At 37.7% G+C, this 16933-nt stretch overlaps 1 protein-coding gene across 1 annotated transcript in view; it reads left to right on the plus strand.

Annotated features, from left to right (window-relative positions):
- Window positions 1-16933, plus strand: part of Cdkl5 (cyclin-dependent kinase-like 5) — a 155265-nt gene that overhangs the window by 50324 nt on the left and 88008 nt on the right. Inside the window, exon 3 of the mRNA XM_013032129.1 lies at window positions 1969-2003. Within this exon, the coding sequence (XP_012887583.1) occupies window positions 1969-2003 (35 nt within the window). The remainder of the gene's footprint in view (window positions 1-1968; window positions 2004-16933) is intronic.

Consider the following 16933-nt stretch of genomic DNA (forward strand, 5'->3'; position numbering starts at 1 on the left):
ACTCACTGAGCAGGTGCTCTACCTCTTTAGTCACATCTCCAGCTCTCCCTTTTAAAATTTTAGTTTTCACAGGTATTGCAAGGATAGACTTAGGTAATAAAGCTTTTAGGACTGGAGAAGGATAGTGTATAGAACATAACAAATTGGATTATTCTAAATTCTGAGTAAATTTTTCAGGATAATCTTATTTTTCTTAGTATGCCCAATGGTGATGATCTTCTCAGATGTTGGCTTACATGAACTGAAATTACCAGACTTATATGAATTAGAATGTTACTTTAAATAATAACTAGAACTATCTTTGCTATATTTTTTCTTTCCAAGCTCCTTAAGATTCTTTTTGGTTGGTTGTGGGGATTGAACTCAGGACTTTCAAGGCTAGCACTCTACCTCTTTGAGCCACAGCACCACTTGAGGTTTTCTGGTGGTTATTTGGAGATAAGAGTCTCATGGACTTTCCTGCCAGGACTGTCTTTGAACCATGACCCTCAGATCTCAGCCTCCTGAGTAGCTAAGATTACAGGCTTGAGCCACTGGGGCCCAGCTAAGATGTTTTTTGGTTATATGAAGTATATATCTGTCAGCTGGGTGCTGGTGGCTCATGCGATAGCCCTCGCTACTCAGGAGGCTGAGATCTGAGGATCATGGTTGAAGCCAGCCCTGGCAGAAAAGTCCCCATGAGACTTTTCAATCAACCACTCAAAAACCGGAAGTGGTGCCGTGGCTCAAAGTGGTATAGCACTAGCCTTGAGCAAGAGCTAAGGGACAGTGTCCAGGCTATAAATACAAGCCCCATGATGGACAAAATAAAAGATCTGTCAGCAAACTGTACTCCTGTTGCATAGGCATTGCATTTTCACATTACAGAGAAAACTAACATGGGCAATTGTGTAGCAATTAGATGATGATTGCCTAGTGATTGTGGAATTAATTTGGATGGTTCTTATTGCTGGTTTCACTCTTAACTATGATAATAAGATTCATCCATGTTCATCAAAGTGAGGGAGATTTTAGGTCCCCTAGACTCTCTGTTGAAGACACATTTCCCAATCTTGTCCCTCTGAAATCACCATCTCATAGTTGGATGCAGGTGTTGTCTGTCTATTAAATGAAAATGTTCTTGATGTTCTTCAAGGCTTTGTTATCAGATGTTAACACTATGTTTTGATTCCTTAAAATCAATTCTTCCTATTATATCTTTAACTGCAATTTTGTTGTCAAGGGACTATCTCTCTGTTCTGCCCTTAAAAAAGTCAGTTTGTTGCCAACACAGTAAAATAAGTAACTTAAAAGATATGAATGGATCTTGTCAAGGTACAGCCAAAAAAAAAAAAGGAGGTGTTCTTAGCCTGTGCCTCTAAACTCAATCTTCATGAAAAAAAGAAACAGCTCATCCTAGTCATTAATTGGATTGTTTTAGACCAGTACATATATATATTGGGGATGCTTGGTGGAATGGAACTCAGGGCCTTATACATGCTAGGCAAGAGTTCTACCCACTGATCTATACTCCTAACCCAAACCTGCACTATTTTTCTAGTTAGGAAAGATTCCAGTGTACTAGATGAGTATTAAATGGAGTCCTAGGACAGATAGTATATTTGGGTTCTCTCTGTGCTTGAGCTTATTCTTGGGAAGTTACTACCTTTTAAGTTTGAAGTTCCCTAGAACCCTTTTGAGTTTTTATTTACTCACAAAATCTTACAATCTTAAGCATAAATTTAAAATGTCTTGTAAAATTTCCTTTAAAAAGAGAGACATTTAAAGCAATGTTGGGAGAAATGACTTTTTTATATTTCTAATTTATAAAAAAAGGCGATCCATGCTATATTTGTGTGTGACTCATTATTGCATTATCATCTAAGAATATTGTCATTTTAGGTATCATTATTCTAACATATACTTTCATTGTTTCAAGAACTAATTTATATACACATTCCTGATTATTTACTTCTATTTTACTTATAGGAGCCTATGGAGTTGTACTTAAATGCAGACACAAGGCAAGTACATGATTTTTACAAGGAAAATATCTGTATATGTTTAAATTATTTTGAAACAAATGTACTGTTTGTTTATATTGATAACGTATGAATTAGAATTGATATGTGAAACTGTGGTAGTCAATAGCTGTTTTTTCAGCCAACCTACATATAAGTCAAAAGCTACCTAATTGAAAGAGAGAAAAGGTAATAGAATGGGAAGAAGGAAATAAGATGATGACATTTATTTTTGGTCAGTTGTGGGGCTTGAACTCTGGGCTTGGGCATTGTCCCTCAGCTCTTCAGCTCAAGACTAGTGCTCTACTACTTGAGCCATAGTACCACTTCTGGCTTTTTCTGCTTTTGTGGTGCTGAGGAATCAAACCCAGGGCCTCATGCAGGCAAGGCAAACGCTCTCCCACTGAGCCACCTCCCCAGCCCTGATAATGACATTTATTTTATGGTCTAGTTCTTAGGAACGAGGAAAAGTTTTGTTCAGTATTTTTATGTAGACTCAGTAACTTGAGTGGGTTTGAATCTGTATTTTGAAAGGGTAGTTATAGAGGTGTTTGATTAGTAACGTACTTAGGATAATAGTGTATAGTTAGGATTATTGGCTATAGCTGCTCATTCTTGAACAGCCTAAAATGAATTTTATTATAGATTATTTGACTACAAATATAATCACAAATCATTCAGGAAAGTTATTTGAAGTTTCTATAGCTGTTGCTCAGTTTAGAGCATGTTTTACACACAGACTAACTTTGAAGATGGTATGTACTTAAACTGCATTAGTTTCAAACAGGTTAACTATTTTTCTATTGTGATATACCAAGTCTGACTATTACTATTTGACCTCATTTTATTTTGTATATAATTTGTTAAGTCCAGGGTTTTAAGATTTTTTTGTTGTTATACTGAGAGTTCATGTTTAAGTGGAAGTTAGCAATTTAATTTAAAACATTTAAACTCTTAAATATATCATCTGCCAATAATATATATATATGATATAATTTTCATGTTTGCTTTTTCTTATAAATGCTATCTACCTTTGGATTTAAGAATTCATGACAGTTAATATGTTTTCCTGTTTTAGATCACAAATATACTTGCATGTAGTGACTTCACTTTCTTCTTGGTGGTACTGAGGTTTGAATGCAGGGTCTTGTGTTTGTTAGGCAGCACTCTGTGCACTGGTTATTTTTTGCACTGGTTATTTTGAGATAGAATCTTGCTTTTTACCTGGGTGTACATCTGGACAACAATCTTCCTATTTTATTTTTCCTGCCATAAGTAGGAATAGCAGGTATGTGCCACTGTGCCCAGCTTCTGGCATCAAGATGAAATCATGTTCACTTTTTGCCCAAGCTGATTTGGAACCAAAATTCTCTTGATCTTATCCTCTTGTGTAGTTTGTATGACAGGCATCCATCACTGCATTCTGCTATTGGTTTCGAAGGGGGTCTCGCAAACTTTTTGCCTGGGTGGTCTCAAACTGTGATAGTGCTAATCTTAGCTTCTCTAGTAGATATACAGTGACTCAAATTGAATGAATTATTTTTACATTAATTAGTTATCTGAATATCTCTTTGTCAGTAAACCCTCAAAAGTTGTTTGAATACTATTTGTTCTTGATTAAAGATGATTAAGAATTTTAAATAATGAATATAGTCAAAATGGCTTTTAGTACTACCTTGCATATATCATTGAAAACTTGTACTATATATTTTTTTTGGGGGGGGTCCGGTCATGGGGCCTGAACTCTGGGCCTGGGCACTGTCCCTCAGCTCTTCAGCTCAAGGCTAGCGCTCTACCCCTTAAACAAAACACCACTTCTGGCTTTTTGCTTTTTGCTTATGTGGTGCTGAGGAATCGAACCCAGGGCCTCATGCATGCAAGGCAAGCACTCTACCACTGAGCCACCTTCCCAGCCCCATACTATATTTGAAGTTTAACAAATGGAAAGCTTTCTGATTAAATGTTCCTCTTTTAGTGTATTTTTGTGAATAACAATTTCTGAAGCTTAAAAAATAGAATTAATTTATCAGTATTAAGGACAAATAGTTTCTAAGTTAAATTTGACTTTCATTTACATAATACTTCCTTTTATACTTTATCTCTTTTTTTTTTCCCCTTGGTCGTGGTACTTGAACTCTGGGCTTGGGCACTGTCCCTGAGCTCTGCACCTCAAGGCTAGCGCTCTACCACTTAAGCCACAGCACCACTTCTGGCTTTTTTTTCCTGCTTATGTGGTGCTGAAGAATGGAACCCAGGGCCTGATGCATGCAAGGCAAGCGCTGTACCACTGAGCCACCTTCCCAGCCCTACTTTATCTCTTTTTGTACAGCATTACAGATGGAAACATTTTTAATATTGACTTTTCTAAACAGATTTTTGCGATATATACATCTTAATACATACATGCACATGTATGTAATGTATGCTATATGTAATGCAAATATTTTGTTTTCTCCCACTGTCATTTCTTGACCTGTGAAACTTTTCTCTCTACTTTATTTTGACCTCAAGTTCTCTTACCTTCTTTGTAAAAATAAAGTTTATCCATTGAATATATTGTTTTTATCTTCCCATTTACTTGTTTGTGAAGATGTAGTTGTTTTTTTATTGTCTGCGGTTCTCATAATGCACCCTGTTAGTGCCTGCAAAATGGACTTGAAGGAAAGTTGAAGATGGCTGTCTGTATTTTTGGGAAATGAACTCTGATTTCTAATATTTGTATGTAGGGTGCCTTGACTTACAAGGGTGAATAAACCATGGCTTTCTTGCCCTTATTTGGCTCAAAGTCCCTCTGAAGAGATAGAAGAATAGTTACTAAAAAAAAAAACAAAAAACGTATGAAATTGCTGCAAATGAACTTGCATCTAACAATTTTTTTCCTTCTTACTGTCTTTCACTAAATGAGAGTCTTATAGATCAAGATTTTAAGTTTTGTTGCCTTTTCCTTTCATGCATCTTAAAAGATACCACATGATAGAAAATTTAAAGCACAAATGAGTGCCTAACTCAAAATAATATAAATCTCTTTTTAGAATCTGCAGCTGTTTAGTCATTAGACTGGTTATAGTATATCCTTTTCCCAGCTAAAATCAGGCCTTCAAATCTATGTCCTATTGGACAAAAATAGAAAATTTGATGTTTGTAGTAAAATTTACACTTTTGGATGAAATGAGCAAATCACGAATGGAATTCATATTATATTTAAAAATAAATGTAACCCATCCTGTTGTATTGATTATATTGAAGATAACCATGCCCTTAGTATTTTAGTGAACTACTTACAAAAATGTATAAATTAGGTCTGTATGATTACTTAGTCAGAAGTCTTATTTGGTTACTTAAGCATAGATTGAATATCTTTTTGAAAGGCAGGGGCGGGGGTATGTATGATTGAATAATTCCTTGCTTAATGAGTATATAAGTAAGTAGGAAAGGAGTCATTGTTTTAATCTGTTTACTGTTGGTAAGAGTTTAGGAGTCAAATTTATAAATGGGTATGCTGTGTCCGTTTTTGAACAAAATATAATTGGGGCTATTCCGATTAAATAGTGAAATATAGCTTGTACTCTTACAAAAGCTTCCATTTATTGTTATATGTGCATATAGACATGTATTTGAAAACTGTTGGTAATGATTATTAAGCTTCTATTTGTGACTCCTTTTTTTTTTTTTGGTCTGGTCATGGGGCCTGAACTCTCTGGGTCCTGGGCACTGTCCCTCAGCTCTTCAGCTCAAGGCTAGCACTCTACCACTTGAGCCACAGCACCACTTCCAGCTTTTTTCTTTTTGCTTATGTGGTGCTGAGGAATCGAACCCAGGGCCTCATGCATGCAAGGCAAGCGCTCTACAACTGAGCCACCTTCCCAGCCCGATATTTGTGACTCCTTATGACTACTGAATTTTGAAAATATTCTAGTTTGGACCATTATCTTACAGATGTACTTTTCTGATTTTCTTTTTTTTTTTTGCATGTGTATTTTGAAGTGCACATGAAAGGGATGGAATGTTTTATAGGACACTTTTTTGAGCAGAAGCCTCAAAAGGTAATGCTTACACTGTAGGGAGAATTGAATGAGGCCAAATGGGGAGATTCAGGGCTACAGATGCAATTCAGTGGCCTACCAAGCACCACTTAAAAAAAGGAGGTAGGGATTCAATTAGAACTTGAGGAAAGAGAAGTTTGTACAGAGAGGTTGTAGGGCTCTGGGATAAGGAAGTGCCACTCACATGATTGCTTTCCTGTAGCTGAGGTTGGCCTGTGAGAATTTTTGTTTTGATGTAGTCGGTGACATTCTGTTAAGATTGCTAATTGTACAAAGCTATAAACTTTGGGGTACATTCTATAATGTTCAAAAATGGTATCACTAACTTAAATTAGAGAACTGAAAAATATAGACATAATAGAGTAATAGGAACTTAATCCCTATAGAAATATTCACAGTGATCCAAAGATTTGAATGGGATAAAGTGGAAAAACATTGACATTGTTTATCTGAATAGAAAACTTATAAAGGGTATATATAAGACTTGTGGGAGAAATTATGAGATTAACTTTTATAATAAAGAGTAAAATGTTAAGAAAACAAAAACGATACAGATAGCACATACTGTTCACTAACCAAATAGTAGACACTCTTGTAGTTGTTTTAATTGTCCAAACAACCTTGCTCTTATACTTATTTTACAGATGACTAATGGAGGAGCTATATAACAAGGCCAATACAATGTGGCTGCTAAGTAGTGGAACCAGACATTGTTCTGCCTCCAGAAATAGCTAACTTGAGTATGACGTGAAGCTGTGAAGTATTATGAATCTTGGAAGAAAGAGTACAGAGAAAAGTGAAGAGTGTGTTTAAATTGATAAGAGTAAGAGAGCTAGGAAGCCCTTTTAGAGTAAGGCAGAAAGATTTTTCAAAGATGGTATTAATCAGTAATATAAAAATCTATAGAAAGCTTCATGATGATGATGATGGTGATGATTGAGAGATGATGGTGATTGAGAGGGCTACTTATTAATAATCTCTTCAAGTGGAGTGGTCTGTGAGTGCCTGATCATTGGGGTTAAGAAGAGAATACAAAGAGACAATCTAGAATTTGCCATTTTTTTTCTTTTGAATGTTGAGAAATTGAGATTGAGAGTACTAGGCCATTAAATATTTACTGCATTTCCTCCTAGATGAAGGCTTTCTTGATATTTATTACTGAGTTGTTAAAATTTTATCTTTCACTATAAGGTTTAGTTTTAGCAAGCATTGTACAAGCACTGATAACCGTACTTTAACTTGGAGCCTCAGTACTCTCTGGCCTTTTCACTCATGGCTAGAATTATATCTCTAGAGTCCCAGCATTTTTCTGGTTAATTGCAGATAAGAGTCTGAGCTGGCTTTGAACAATGATCTCTGCCTCCTGAGATCTGAGAATTATACCTGTGAGCCTCCAGAGCCAGCTAAAAGTATATTTATTGTTATATCAGCACCTATAGCAGAGTCCAGAGTGATATAATCTAATCTTCCTAGAGGATTTGTTGGCTTGTGCTGGCTCTGAACCAGGATCCTCAAATCTCGGCCTCCTCAATATCTAGGATTATAGGTCTGAGACATTGGTACCTGGAATCCTATTGTAGTAATGATGGGCTATAGAACCTTTTCCAAATGGTCGGAGCCTGTGGATCACAGAGCCTTGAAATGTGTCCATTTCCTTAAAGACCATCATATTAGAATGGGCAAGAGAATCTTCTCTGACACTATAGATCTATAGTTTGCAAATGAGCTCCTGTTGGTCAACTCTGACCTGCAATATATTTTATAAATAAACTTCTATTGGAATACAGCCATACTCATAAATGTATGTATTTTCTGTATAATTTTTCTATAGAGTTGATGCAGTGAAAGAACTGAATATTCGCCACTGAGACTATATGACCCACAAAGCCTAAAATATTATCTTGCCTTTTACAGAGACAAGTTTTCTGATTATTGATGTTAAGCAGATTCCTAACTAGGAGGATATGATGGAAAGAGTTGACAGGCCAATTTCTCTTCGAGTCTAAGGACTTAAAGTTAATAAGGGGGGGGGCATACATTGAAAATTACTATTTCTTTCTCTTGCCTAATTGCTCCAGATAGAACTTCAGGTACAATGTTGAATAGAAGTGGAGAAAGTAGGTATTCTTGTTTTGCTGCCGGTGTTCAGAAGAAGGCTTTCAGTTACCATGCATAATGTTAGCTGTGGATGTTCAAAATGCTCTTAACTAAGCATGCCAGCATGTCTTTTAGTCATGGCCAACTCAAGAGGCTAAGATGGAAGGATCACTTGAACCCAGGAGTTTGAGACCAGCCTGGTCAACATAGTGAAACTCCCATCTTTAAACAAACAAACAAGCCAACAACAACAACAGAACCCTTTCATCAGATTGAGGAAATTGCCTTTTATTTCTGGTCTCTTCATAGGTATAGTGTGTAGGGGAAGGTAAGTGGGCAGCTTAAAATGCTCTGTACTTTCTTATCACAATTAGTTGCCTCATTAACCAGACCTTTTCCTGATTGTTGTAAGCTTTTCAGTAGCAGAATCTGGAAAAGTTGATTCTTTTTGGGATCTCACTTATTGTTTCTGTGAAGGGATGGAGTCCTAGATCTTATTATTTTACCATTTTCATGATAATGCTCTCCAGAAATGTGTTTTACACATTTCATTCTTACAACAGTCTTCATTTTAACAATTTTTCCCCTCGCATGGTCAGTCATTTTGGTATTATATTTGAAAACTGACCACTAACTTCAAGGTTACCTATTCTGTGCTATATTCTGGAAATTATATAATTTTCATTTTACTTTTAAGACTTAAAAGTAACTAACTTGGAGTTAGTTTTCATGGAGATTGTAAGGTCTATATCTAAACTTATTTTTATATATGCATAGTTAATACTGTGTTGAAAGTGACATCTCTTTTGGATTGTCTCTGGTCCTTTGTCAAAGATCAGTTGACTGTATTTGTATTGTCTATTTTTGGTCTATTTTGTTCCATCAGTCTATATGTCTTTTCTTATACTGCCTTAATTACTATACCTTTATAGTAAGTCTTAAAGTTGGGTAGTATTGGCACTCTGACTTTATTGTTTTTCAGTAATTGGTTGTTCTAGGTCTTTGTCTTTGTATATATATCTTTTAAGTCAGTCTGCTAGTAAAATAGCTTCCTACGTTTGTGAGTAGGATTTTATTAAATTGATAGATCAAGTTGGAAAGAATGGATCTTTGAACAATACTGAGACTCCCAAGGCCATGAACATAGAGTATCTTTCCACTTATTTAGATCTTTAATTTATTTCAACAACATTATGTAGTTAACATAGAAATCCTGAAAATAGGGGGCTGGGAAGGTGGCTCAGTGGTAGAGCGCTTGCCTTGCATGCATGAGGCCCTGGGTTCGATTCCTCAGCACCACATAAGCAAAAAGAAAAAAGCCAGAAGTGGCGCTGTGGCTCAAGTGGTAGAGTGCTAGCCTTGAGAAGAAGAGCTGAGGGATAGCGCCCAGGCCCAGAGTTCAGGCCCCATGACCGGACCCTCCCCCCCCCAAAAAAAAAGAATAATACATTTATGCCTAAGAATTTTCAGATATTTCTTCTTTGTTTCCTGTTTCTCCTGATAATCCAGTCATACATATGTTGAACTACAGTAATATTTTTTTTTTTTGGTCCAGTCGTGGGGCCTGAACTCTGGGCCTGGGCGCTGTCCCTCAGCTCTTCAGCTCAAGGCTAGCGCTCTACCACTTGAGCCACAGTACCACTTCTGGCTTTTTTCTTTTTGCTTATGTGGTGCTGAGGAATCGAACCCAGGGCCTCAGGCATGCAAGGCAAGCGTTCTACCACTGAGCCACCTTCCCAGCCCCTACAGTAATATTTTAAAATAATTTCTTCCATAATTCTTGGCTATTATGTTCTGCTTTTTGAAATTCTCTTCACTTTATTATTTTATTTTTTTCTTCTCTTCACATTTTAGTTTGGGTGTTTTCTGTTAGAGTTTATTAGACTTTGCCAGAAAACCACGAAGACGTCTAGGTACAAAGAATAGAGAAAACGTTTATTGCCAGTAAAGGGACTGCCAAGACCCCTTCTCACAAGAGAGAAGTGCTGGCTATTATCTGAGGTGACTGATATAACCTACGAGTTTAGGAGGGGCTAGGAAGGACTAGGAGGTGAGGACCCCAGTGTGGATATGTGGACAGGGGCTTCATCTTGGCAAGGTAGGATTTATGGCTGCTGCTATAAGGTCTTACAGCTGCCCAGACTTGGTCAGTCTTTGGGGCTTTTGCTGCCTAATATGGGTATAGTTACCCAAAGGAGTGCCATTTCAAGGCAAAGGGGGTTGGAAGCTGATTATTTACTGCATTTACTAAATGGGCCTAGTGTTGCCTAGGAAAGGAGTATACCAAACTGTGAGAGAGGAGGCTACTGGGCCAACATTTTCTGTGGAAATGTCTTTAAGCTTACTGATTCTTTTCCTTCACCATGTCCAATCCACTGATGAATCCATTAAGGACATTCTTTATTTCTTCTACAGTGATACTCTGATTTCTAGCATTTTCTTTTAATTCAGCCTTACAGTTGTGTATGATTATCTTACCTATCTGTTGTTGCATGTTGTCTCCTTTTAGGGCAGTCTTTTTTGTAGAGCTCTTAGCATATTAATCATAGTTTTTTGCTTGTTTATAATAGGAGGTAGATGTATAGTCAAGGCTTGCCTCAAACTCGTGATCTTTCTGCCTCAGTCTTCTGAATGCTGGCATTACAACCATGTACCGCCATGATCAATTTATTCATAGATATTCTAAATTCCTTATGTGGTAATTCCTAAGACTGTACCATATTTGAGCACAGATAAGTTCTTTGTCTTTTCAGACTATATTTTTCTTTGCTTTTTCATGTACCTTTTTTTGATGGGAGTGGGCAGGATTTACTTGACTTTCTTGAGTTACATCTTCAGCCCTTTTTGCTTGTTATTTTGGAGATGGACATTTCTGCCTGATCTGACTTCCAACAGAGATGCTCTGGATCTCAGCTCCAGAAAGCTAGGATTACAGGCATGAGCCACTGGTGTCAAACATGCATACCTATATTGTTCTCAAGCTGGATATGATGTATTGGGCAATAGGAATTACAGTAAATAGCCTGCTGGGATAAAGTTAAGTGAAGTGCAAATTTAAGCTAGCCAGGAGTTGAGTCATTTTTAATGTTTGGTATAAATATAGTTTTTATAGGCATCTGAAACAGAAGTACCTTTGTTTGTTTCCTTTTTCCTGTGTTGTTTTTGGATTTTCGTAAGAACTCCTTTTTGTCTGTTTTATTTTGCTTTTGTGCTAGTCCAGGGGCTTGAACTCAGGGCCTAGCATTTTGTTGTTGTTGTTGTTTGCTCAAGGATAGCACTCTACCACTTGTGCCACAGCTCTCCTTCCAGGCTTTTGGTGGTTAATTGGAGATCAGAGTCTCACAGGCTTTCCTAACTGGTCTGGTTTTGAACCATGATCCTCAGATCTTAGCCTCCTGAGTAACTAAGATTACAGGTGTGAGCCACTAGTTCTGGGCTCTTAAGAACTCCTTTCATTTGTGATCCATTTTTACTGTACTGAAACCCTATTGAAATAGTGGCAGAGTATGAAGAAGGGAAAGTGTTCTGCAATCCCAGTCTTTCGTTGGCCCTGAGTCCTTAGCTACATCCTCCAGAAGTATTTCTGAGGGCTTCTCTTTTCTTTCCTGCTTTTACGTGAAACAAAGCTTAAGGCCATGTAGCTGATTAATTAGAACATACAAGGCTCTGATAAATCTTTTCTTGATGTGTTGGCCTTTGTTACAAAGAACATTCTAAACTTGTTTCAAACTGTTAACTAAACGTGTCAAAAATGGTTAGTGTTCTCCTATGCAAAAGGAGAGATTATTATTGTATTTTACCCCTGGGCATGTTTCAAAATGACTGCTTTTGCTCTCTTCTTAGCTAAAAGGGAAGATTTTTTTTTTTAAAAAGAACATCACAATTTCTAATGAAATTCCTGAATGGAAAGCTGCAAGAATGGAGAGGGCCACTTAAGGTTTAATCTTCAGGCATTTTTATTCACAAAGTTTTCTTACTTACGTATTATTCCAATGTCTTCTACTCCCGGTAAGCTGAACATAGATGTATGTGCTTTTCTGTATTTGCCCATCTATAGATTTCTGGAGGTAGTTTACCCTGTGTCCTCAGTTCTGTAAGAACTGAGCTTATGAAAATGTAAGAGAAGTTGCTGATTTTCAGTTTGTTAGAGTTTTATGTTGTAAGGGCAGAATGATAATATCTAAGCACCGCATGTGTTGGAGCTGAAACTGAAGTCCTACGTTTATATTTTAAAATTAGAAATATCTTGTCCAGTTTAAAAATAATATTCTGCAAGAGGTTTTAAACTTCCCTCTGAACCATTTGCTTAGCTGAGATGACTCATCCTGTTATTTTCATCCCTTTGAATCTTCAATCTCTGTATTTTCATGTGCTTAGTAAGAACTTTTCAGGACAAAATATTTGAAAAGTTAAGAACTTCATTCAGTTCTTGAAAATTACCAATAACTTTGCCCTAAATTAACTAGAATTATAACCTGTTGATTTTCTGTTTTCCCTGCACATTACTATTTTAAATTTTTTAAAAAATCAGATACCTTTTACAAACCATGCTAAAGTAGTTTAGGGGTTCCTCCTCCTCCTCCTCCTCCTCCTCCTTCTTCTCTTCCTCCTCCTCCTCCTGCTCCTCCTCCTCCTTCTGCTCCTCCTTCTCCTCCTGCTCCTCCTCCTCCATCTCCTTCTCCTCCTCCTCCTCTTCTTCTTCTCCTTCTTCTTCTCTTTCTCCTCCTCCTTCTACTTCCTTCTTCTCCTTCTCCTTCCTTCGTCTTTATCTTCATCTTCTTTCTTCTTTCCTCCTCCTCCTCCTCCTTCTTCTTTCTTCTTCGTTTTGAGGCTTGAACTCTGGGCCTGTGTGCTGTCCCTGAGCTCTTCAGCTCAAGGTGAGCCTTCTACCATTTGAGCCACAGCTCCACTTATGGTTTTCTGGTGGTTAATTGGAGATAAGAGTCTCACAGACTTTTCTGCCCAGGCTGGCTTTCAACCATAATTCTCAGATCTTAGCCTCCTGAGTTAATTTCTTTATTCATTGTTTTGCCTTATTTGTTTTTGAAGAAGTATTTCAATTTCTGGGCCAAGTTTTAGTGGATATTACAATCTCCTGTGTCCTTTTGGTAATTACTCGAAGGTTACTTAAGACTGGGTAATGGCTGAATTGTGCTGTATTTTCCTGTTTCTAGGTTGGAGGGGAGTGGCTAGTTGTCACATATTCAGTTTCAATGCTCAAGATACTGTGTAGAATTATTTTTCATTCATGGTGAGGAAACTTGGCTATAAAAGATACTGCAGTTGATAAACCACAACCTTATGTTTGTGGTAATCCTAAAGAAGACTACTTATCACTAGTTTTCCAATGTCTTTAGATGAAAAAAGAAACAAAAATATTTTCATGAACTAGGAAGACTTTAGTTAACCAGAGGAAAAAAAAGAAGATCAAACTAGGGAGTAGTACTGGGCATTTGGTTTTATAAGAAAGAAAGGATGGGAGATAAATTTAACAAATATAGTTAATGAGAAGGTAGAGGTAAATAAGAAAGCTCTAGTTAACCTTGTGCTGTGGTAGGGAACAGAAAAGGAAAAATGAAGAGAATTGGATAACACATACAGAAACAAAAAAAAGCAACGGTAACAAAGTTCAAAACACAAAGTCAACAAAACAAGTGATGTTTAGGCAATCTAGTTATTAGTTAAAAGTGTAGGTAAGGAGGAAAGATCAAGGATGGAGAAATGTGGTAGAAAATATGAGCAAGTGAATATTTCTACTTGTGTATTGATGGAAACTATAAATGGGGAAAGACAATTAGAAAGGGGACAGATATGATGTAAAATTGAATACTGGAAGCCAGGCGCTGGTGGCTGATGCCTTTAATCCTCACTACTCAGGAGGCTGAAATCTGAGGGTCACAGATCAAAGCCAGCCCTAGCAGGAAAGTCCCGTGAGACTCTTATCTCCAGTTAACTCGAGAAAACTGAAAGTGACACTGGCTCAAAGTGGTAGAGCATAGCCTTGAGTGGAAAAGCTCAGGAACAGCACCCAGACTCTGAATTCAGGCCCCACAAGCAACCAAAAAAAAAGTGAATAGGAGGGAGAAAAAGGCCTATATTAAAAAGTAAAACTTAAATGGGTCTATATCACATATACACAAAGAAATGCAGGCCTGGATACCAGTGACTTAAAACTTGTAATTCTAGCTACTGAGGAGACTGAGATCTGTGGATTGCTGTTTGATGCCAGCCGGGGTAGAAAAGTCTGTGAGACTCCATCTTCAATTAACCAGCAAAACGTTGCAACTGGAAGCAGGGTGTGTGTGTGTGTGTGTGTGTGTGTGTGTGTGTGTGTGTGTGTGTGTGTGTGTGTGTGTGTGTGTGTGTGTCTGTGTCTGTGTGTCTGTGTGTGTGTTCAGGCAGGCAAGCAGGTAGGCATGTGTGTGTGTGTGTGTGTGTGTGTGTGTGTGTGTGCGCGTGCGCGTGCGCGTGTGTGCGTGTGTGTCTGTGTGTCTGTGTGTGTGTCTGTGTGTCTGTGTCTGTGTGTCTGTGTGTGTGTTCAGGCAGGCAAGCAGGTAGGCAGGTGTTTGTGTGTGTGTGTGTGCGTGTGTGTTTGTGCACACTCATACACACACCAAGTCCGTATAGTCAAAAACAATTTAAAAAAGACAAAACAGCAACAAAGACAAACTTGTGTAAAAGAAAACATGTATTTCTGATAGTTCTTACCTAACACATAAACATATCTGAATAAATCTTGTGGTTTAGGTCTGGGTGGGAGGGCTCTGTTGCACTCATCAATCAGTGCATAGATCTAGACAGGAAGGCCTAGACTGTGAGTACTTGTCAACTGTAAGTACTTGTCAGTGTTTCATTGCTGCCCTGACCGCAGGTGATAGGAGGATTGGATGGAGCTATGTACAACTGCTAAGACTACTGCTTAGTGTCCCAGGTGCCTTTTATGGTAGCTTTGCTACACCCTTGCCTCTGCTATTCTTAACTGCTCCAAAGTTCCTTCACTGCCAGACATCTGGAGCAGTGCTGCCTCTAGTGGTCCTTGTGCCCTAGCATAGTTACTCCTTTGTAGGTGAATGCAATGGTCACTGTTCCAGTGCCTGCCTCTGCTGTGTGATTTGGCAGGAAGTTCAAGCCTCTGTCACCTGCAGGCCTCTCAAGCTTCTGCCTTTGTGTCCAAACTGTCAATGTAGTTTCCTGTAGTTTAAACTTACCTATGGGCCCTTGTTGTACCACCCTCTTTCCTCTTCTCAATCACCTCTTGTGACTGACTTGAACTCAAATTCTTTTTTTTTTTTGGGTTGGTTGTGGGGCTTGAACTTAGGGCCTGGGCATTGTTCTTGAACCTCTTTGTGCTCAAGGCTAGCACTCTACCATTTGAACCACAGAACCACTTCTGGTTTTTCAGTGGTTAACTAGCAATAAGAGTCTCATGGGGACTTTTCTGCCTAGGCTGGCTTCGAACTACCATCTTTAGATCTCAGCCTCTTGAGTAGCTAAGATTACGGGCATGAGCCACCAGTGCTCAGCTTTGAATTCAAATTCTATTTCAAGGTATCCTGTGACTCCTTGAGCCATGATTGCTTCTTATTCCATGCCCCTAGAGCAACTCAGTCTCTTATCAGTAGAATAGGCACTGTCTCAAGATAACATCTTACTTTCGTGCCTTGAGATAAAGGGAATGACAGAATTCCTTTCTTCACCTAGGCTAATTCCCTACACTATTTGCTGCTTCTTAAATCCCTGTACTGGGGTTAAGGCTTGTGGGTTGTATGGGCTTCTCCGGAAACTATAATTGGTTAGTCTGTTGCCAGGACTATTGGTTTTACCTTGTATTGAAGTCAGTTTCCCCTTGCAAGTCCTTATTGCTTTTCTTCTGCTAAGTTTTGTAGTTCTCTGCCTCCCATCTACTTCCCTTCATGCTTTCTCATTCTCTTCCTCTCTTTTTCCAAAGTCCAGTCTCTTCTGTGTCATCTGATTCACTCATGGAGTGAACCTGGAAGATTCATCTAATCTTCCATCTTATCCCCATCCTTCTCTCAATTTCTAAGGCACTTTGAAATCTCTAGAGACTAAACACTGTTTAAATGTGGAAAACTAGTGAAAATAACGTGGAAGTCTTATGCTACCAAAATAGCTTCTTTTCAATTAACCTTAAATGTGTTAACTAGAAACTATAGGTCTTGATTACTTTAGCTTAATAGAATTACTTTGAGAATCTGTGAGATATAAGACAGTTTAGCTGAAATCTACTATTTAAGTAACTAAAAAGGTACTGTATGTACTTTAAAACTTATTTTGATTGTTGCTACAATTGGGGGAGGGTGAGAGTCAGTTTTTATCTGTGGATAACAGTTGTAACCAACTGCAGGGGATTGAGACATAAATTGTGTTAATCTTGCCTCTTCCCTAGGGTTCATTTTAAATGTCATTTTTATCACTGAATCTCCTGTGAGAAACAGCCATGAAGCCAAGAAGCAAATTAGCTATATAATACTTAAGATTTGCTTTTAGTTGGCAAAGTCTTAACCATGTTTGTGATAGATATGTTTCTCTTAATATTTCCAGTTGTTTAAAATGAATACCTGTATTTGGAAATTAAATAATTTTGAAGGAGAATTAAAATGTTAAATATTATGAATGGCTTTTTGTAGTGAAAGGATTTAGCTGAAAATGAATATTTTTGGCCATGCAGTAATCAGCTATCTGTGGCCCTTTTTACAGTGAGATATAAATTAAGGGCAAAAACCTTTACTGTTCTTTTACTTTGAGATCTTTCTTAAAAACTAACCCTGACTG

Source organism: Dipodomys ordii, unplaced genomic scaffold, assembly GCF_000151885.1.
Source record: "Dipodomys ordii isolate 6190 unplaced genomic scaffold, Dord_2.0 Scaffold150, whole genome shotgun sequence".
Lineage (NCBI taxonomy): Eukaryota > Metazoa > Chordata > Mammalia > Rodentia > Heteromyidae > Dipodomys > Dipodomys ordii.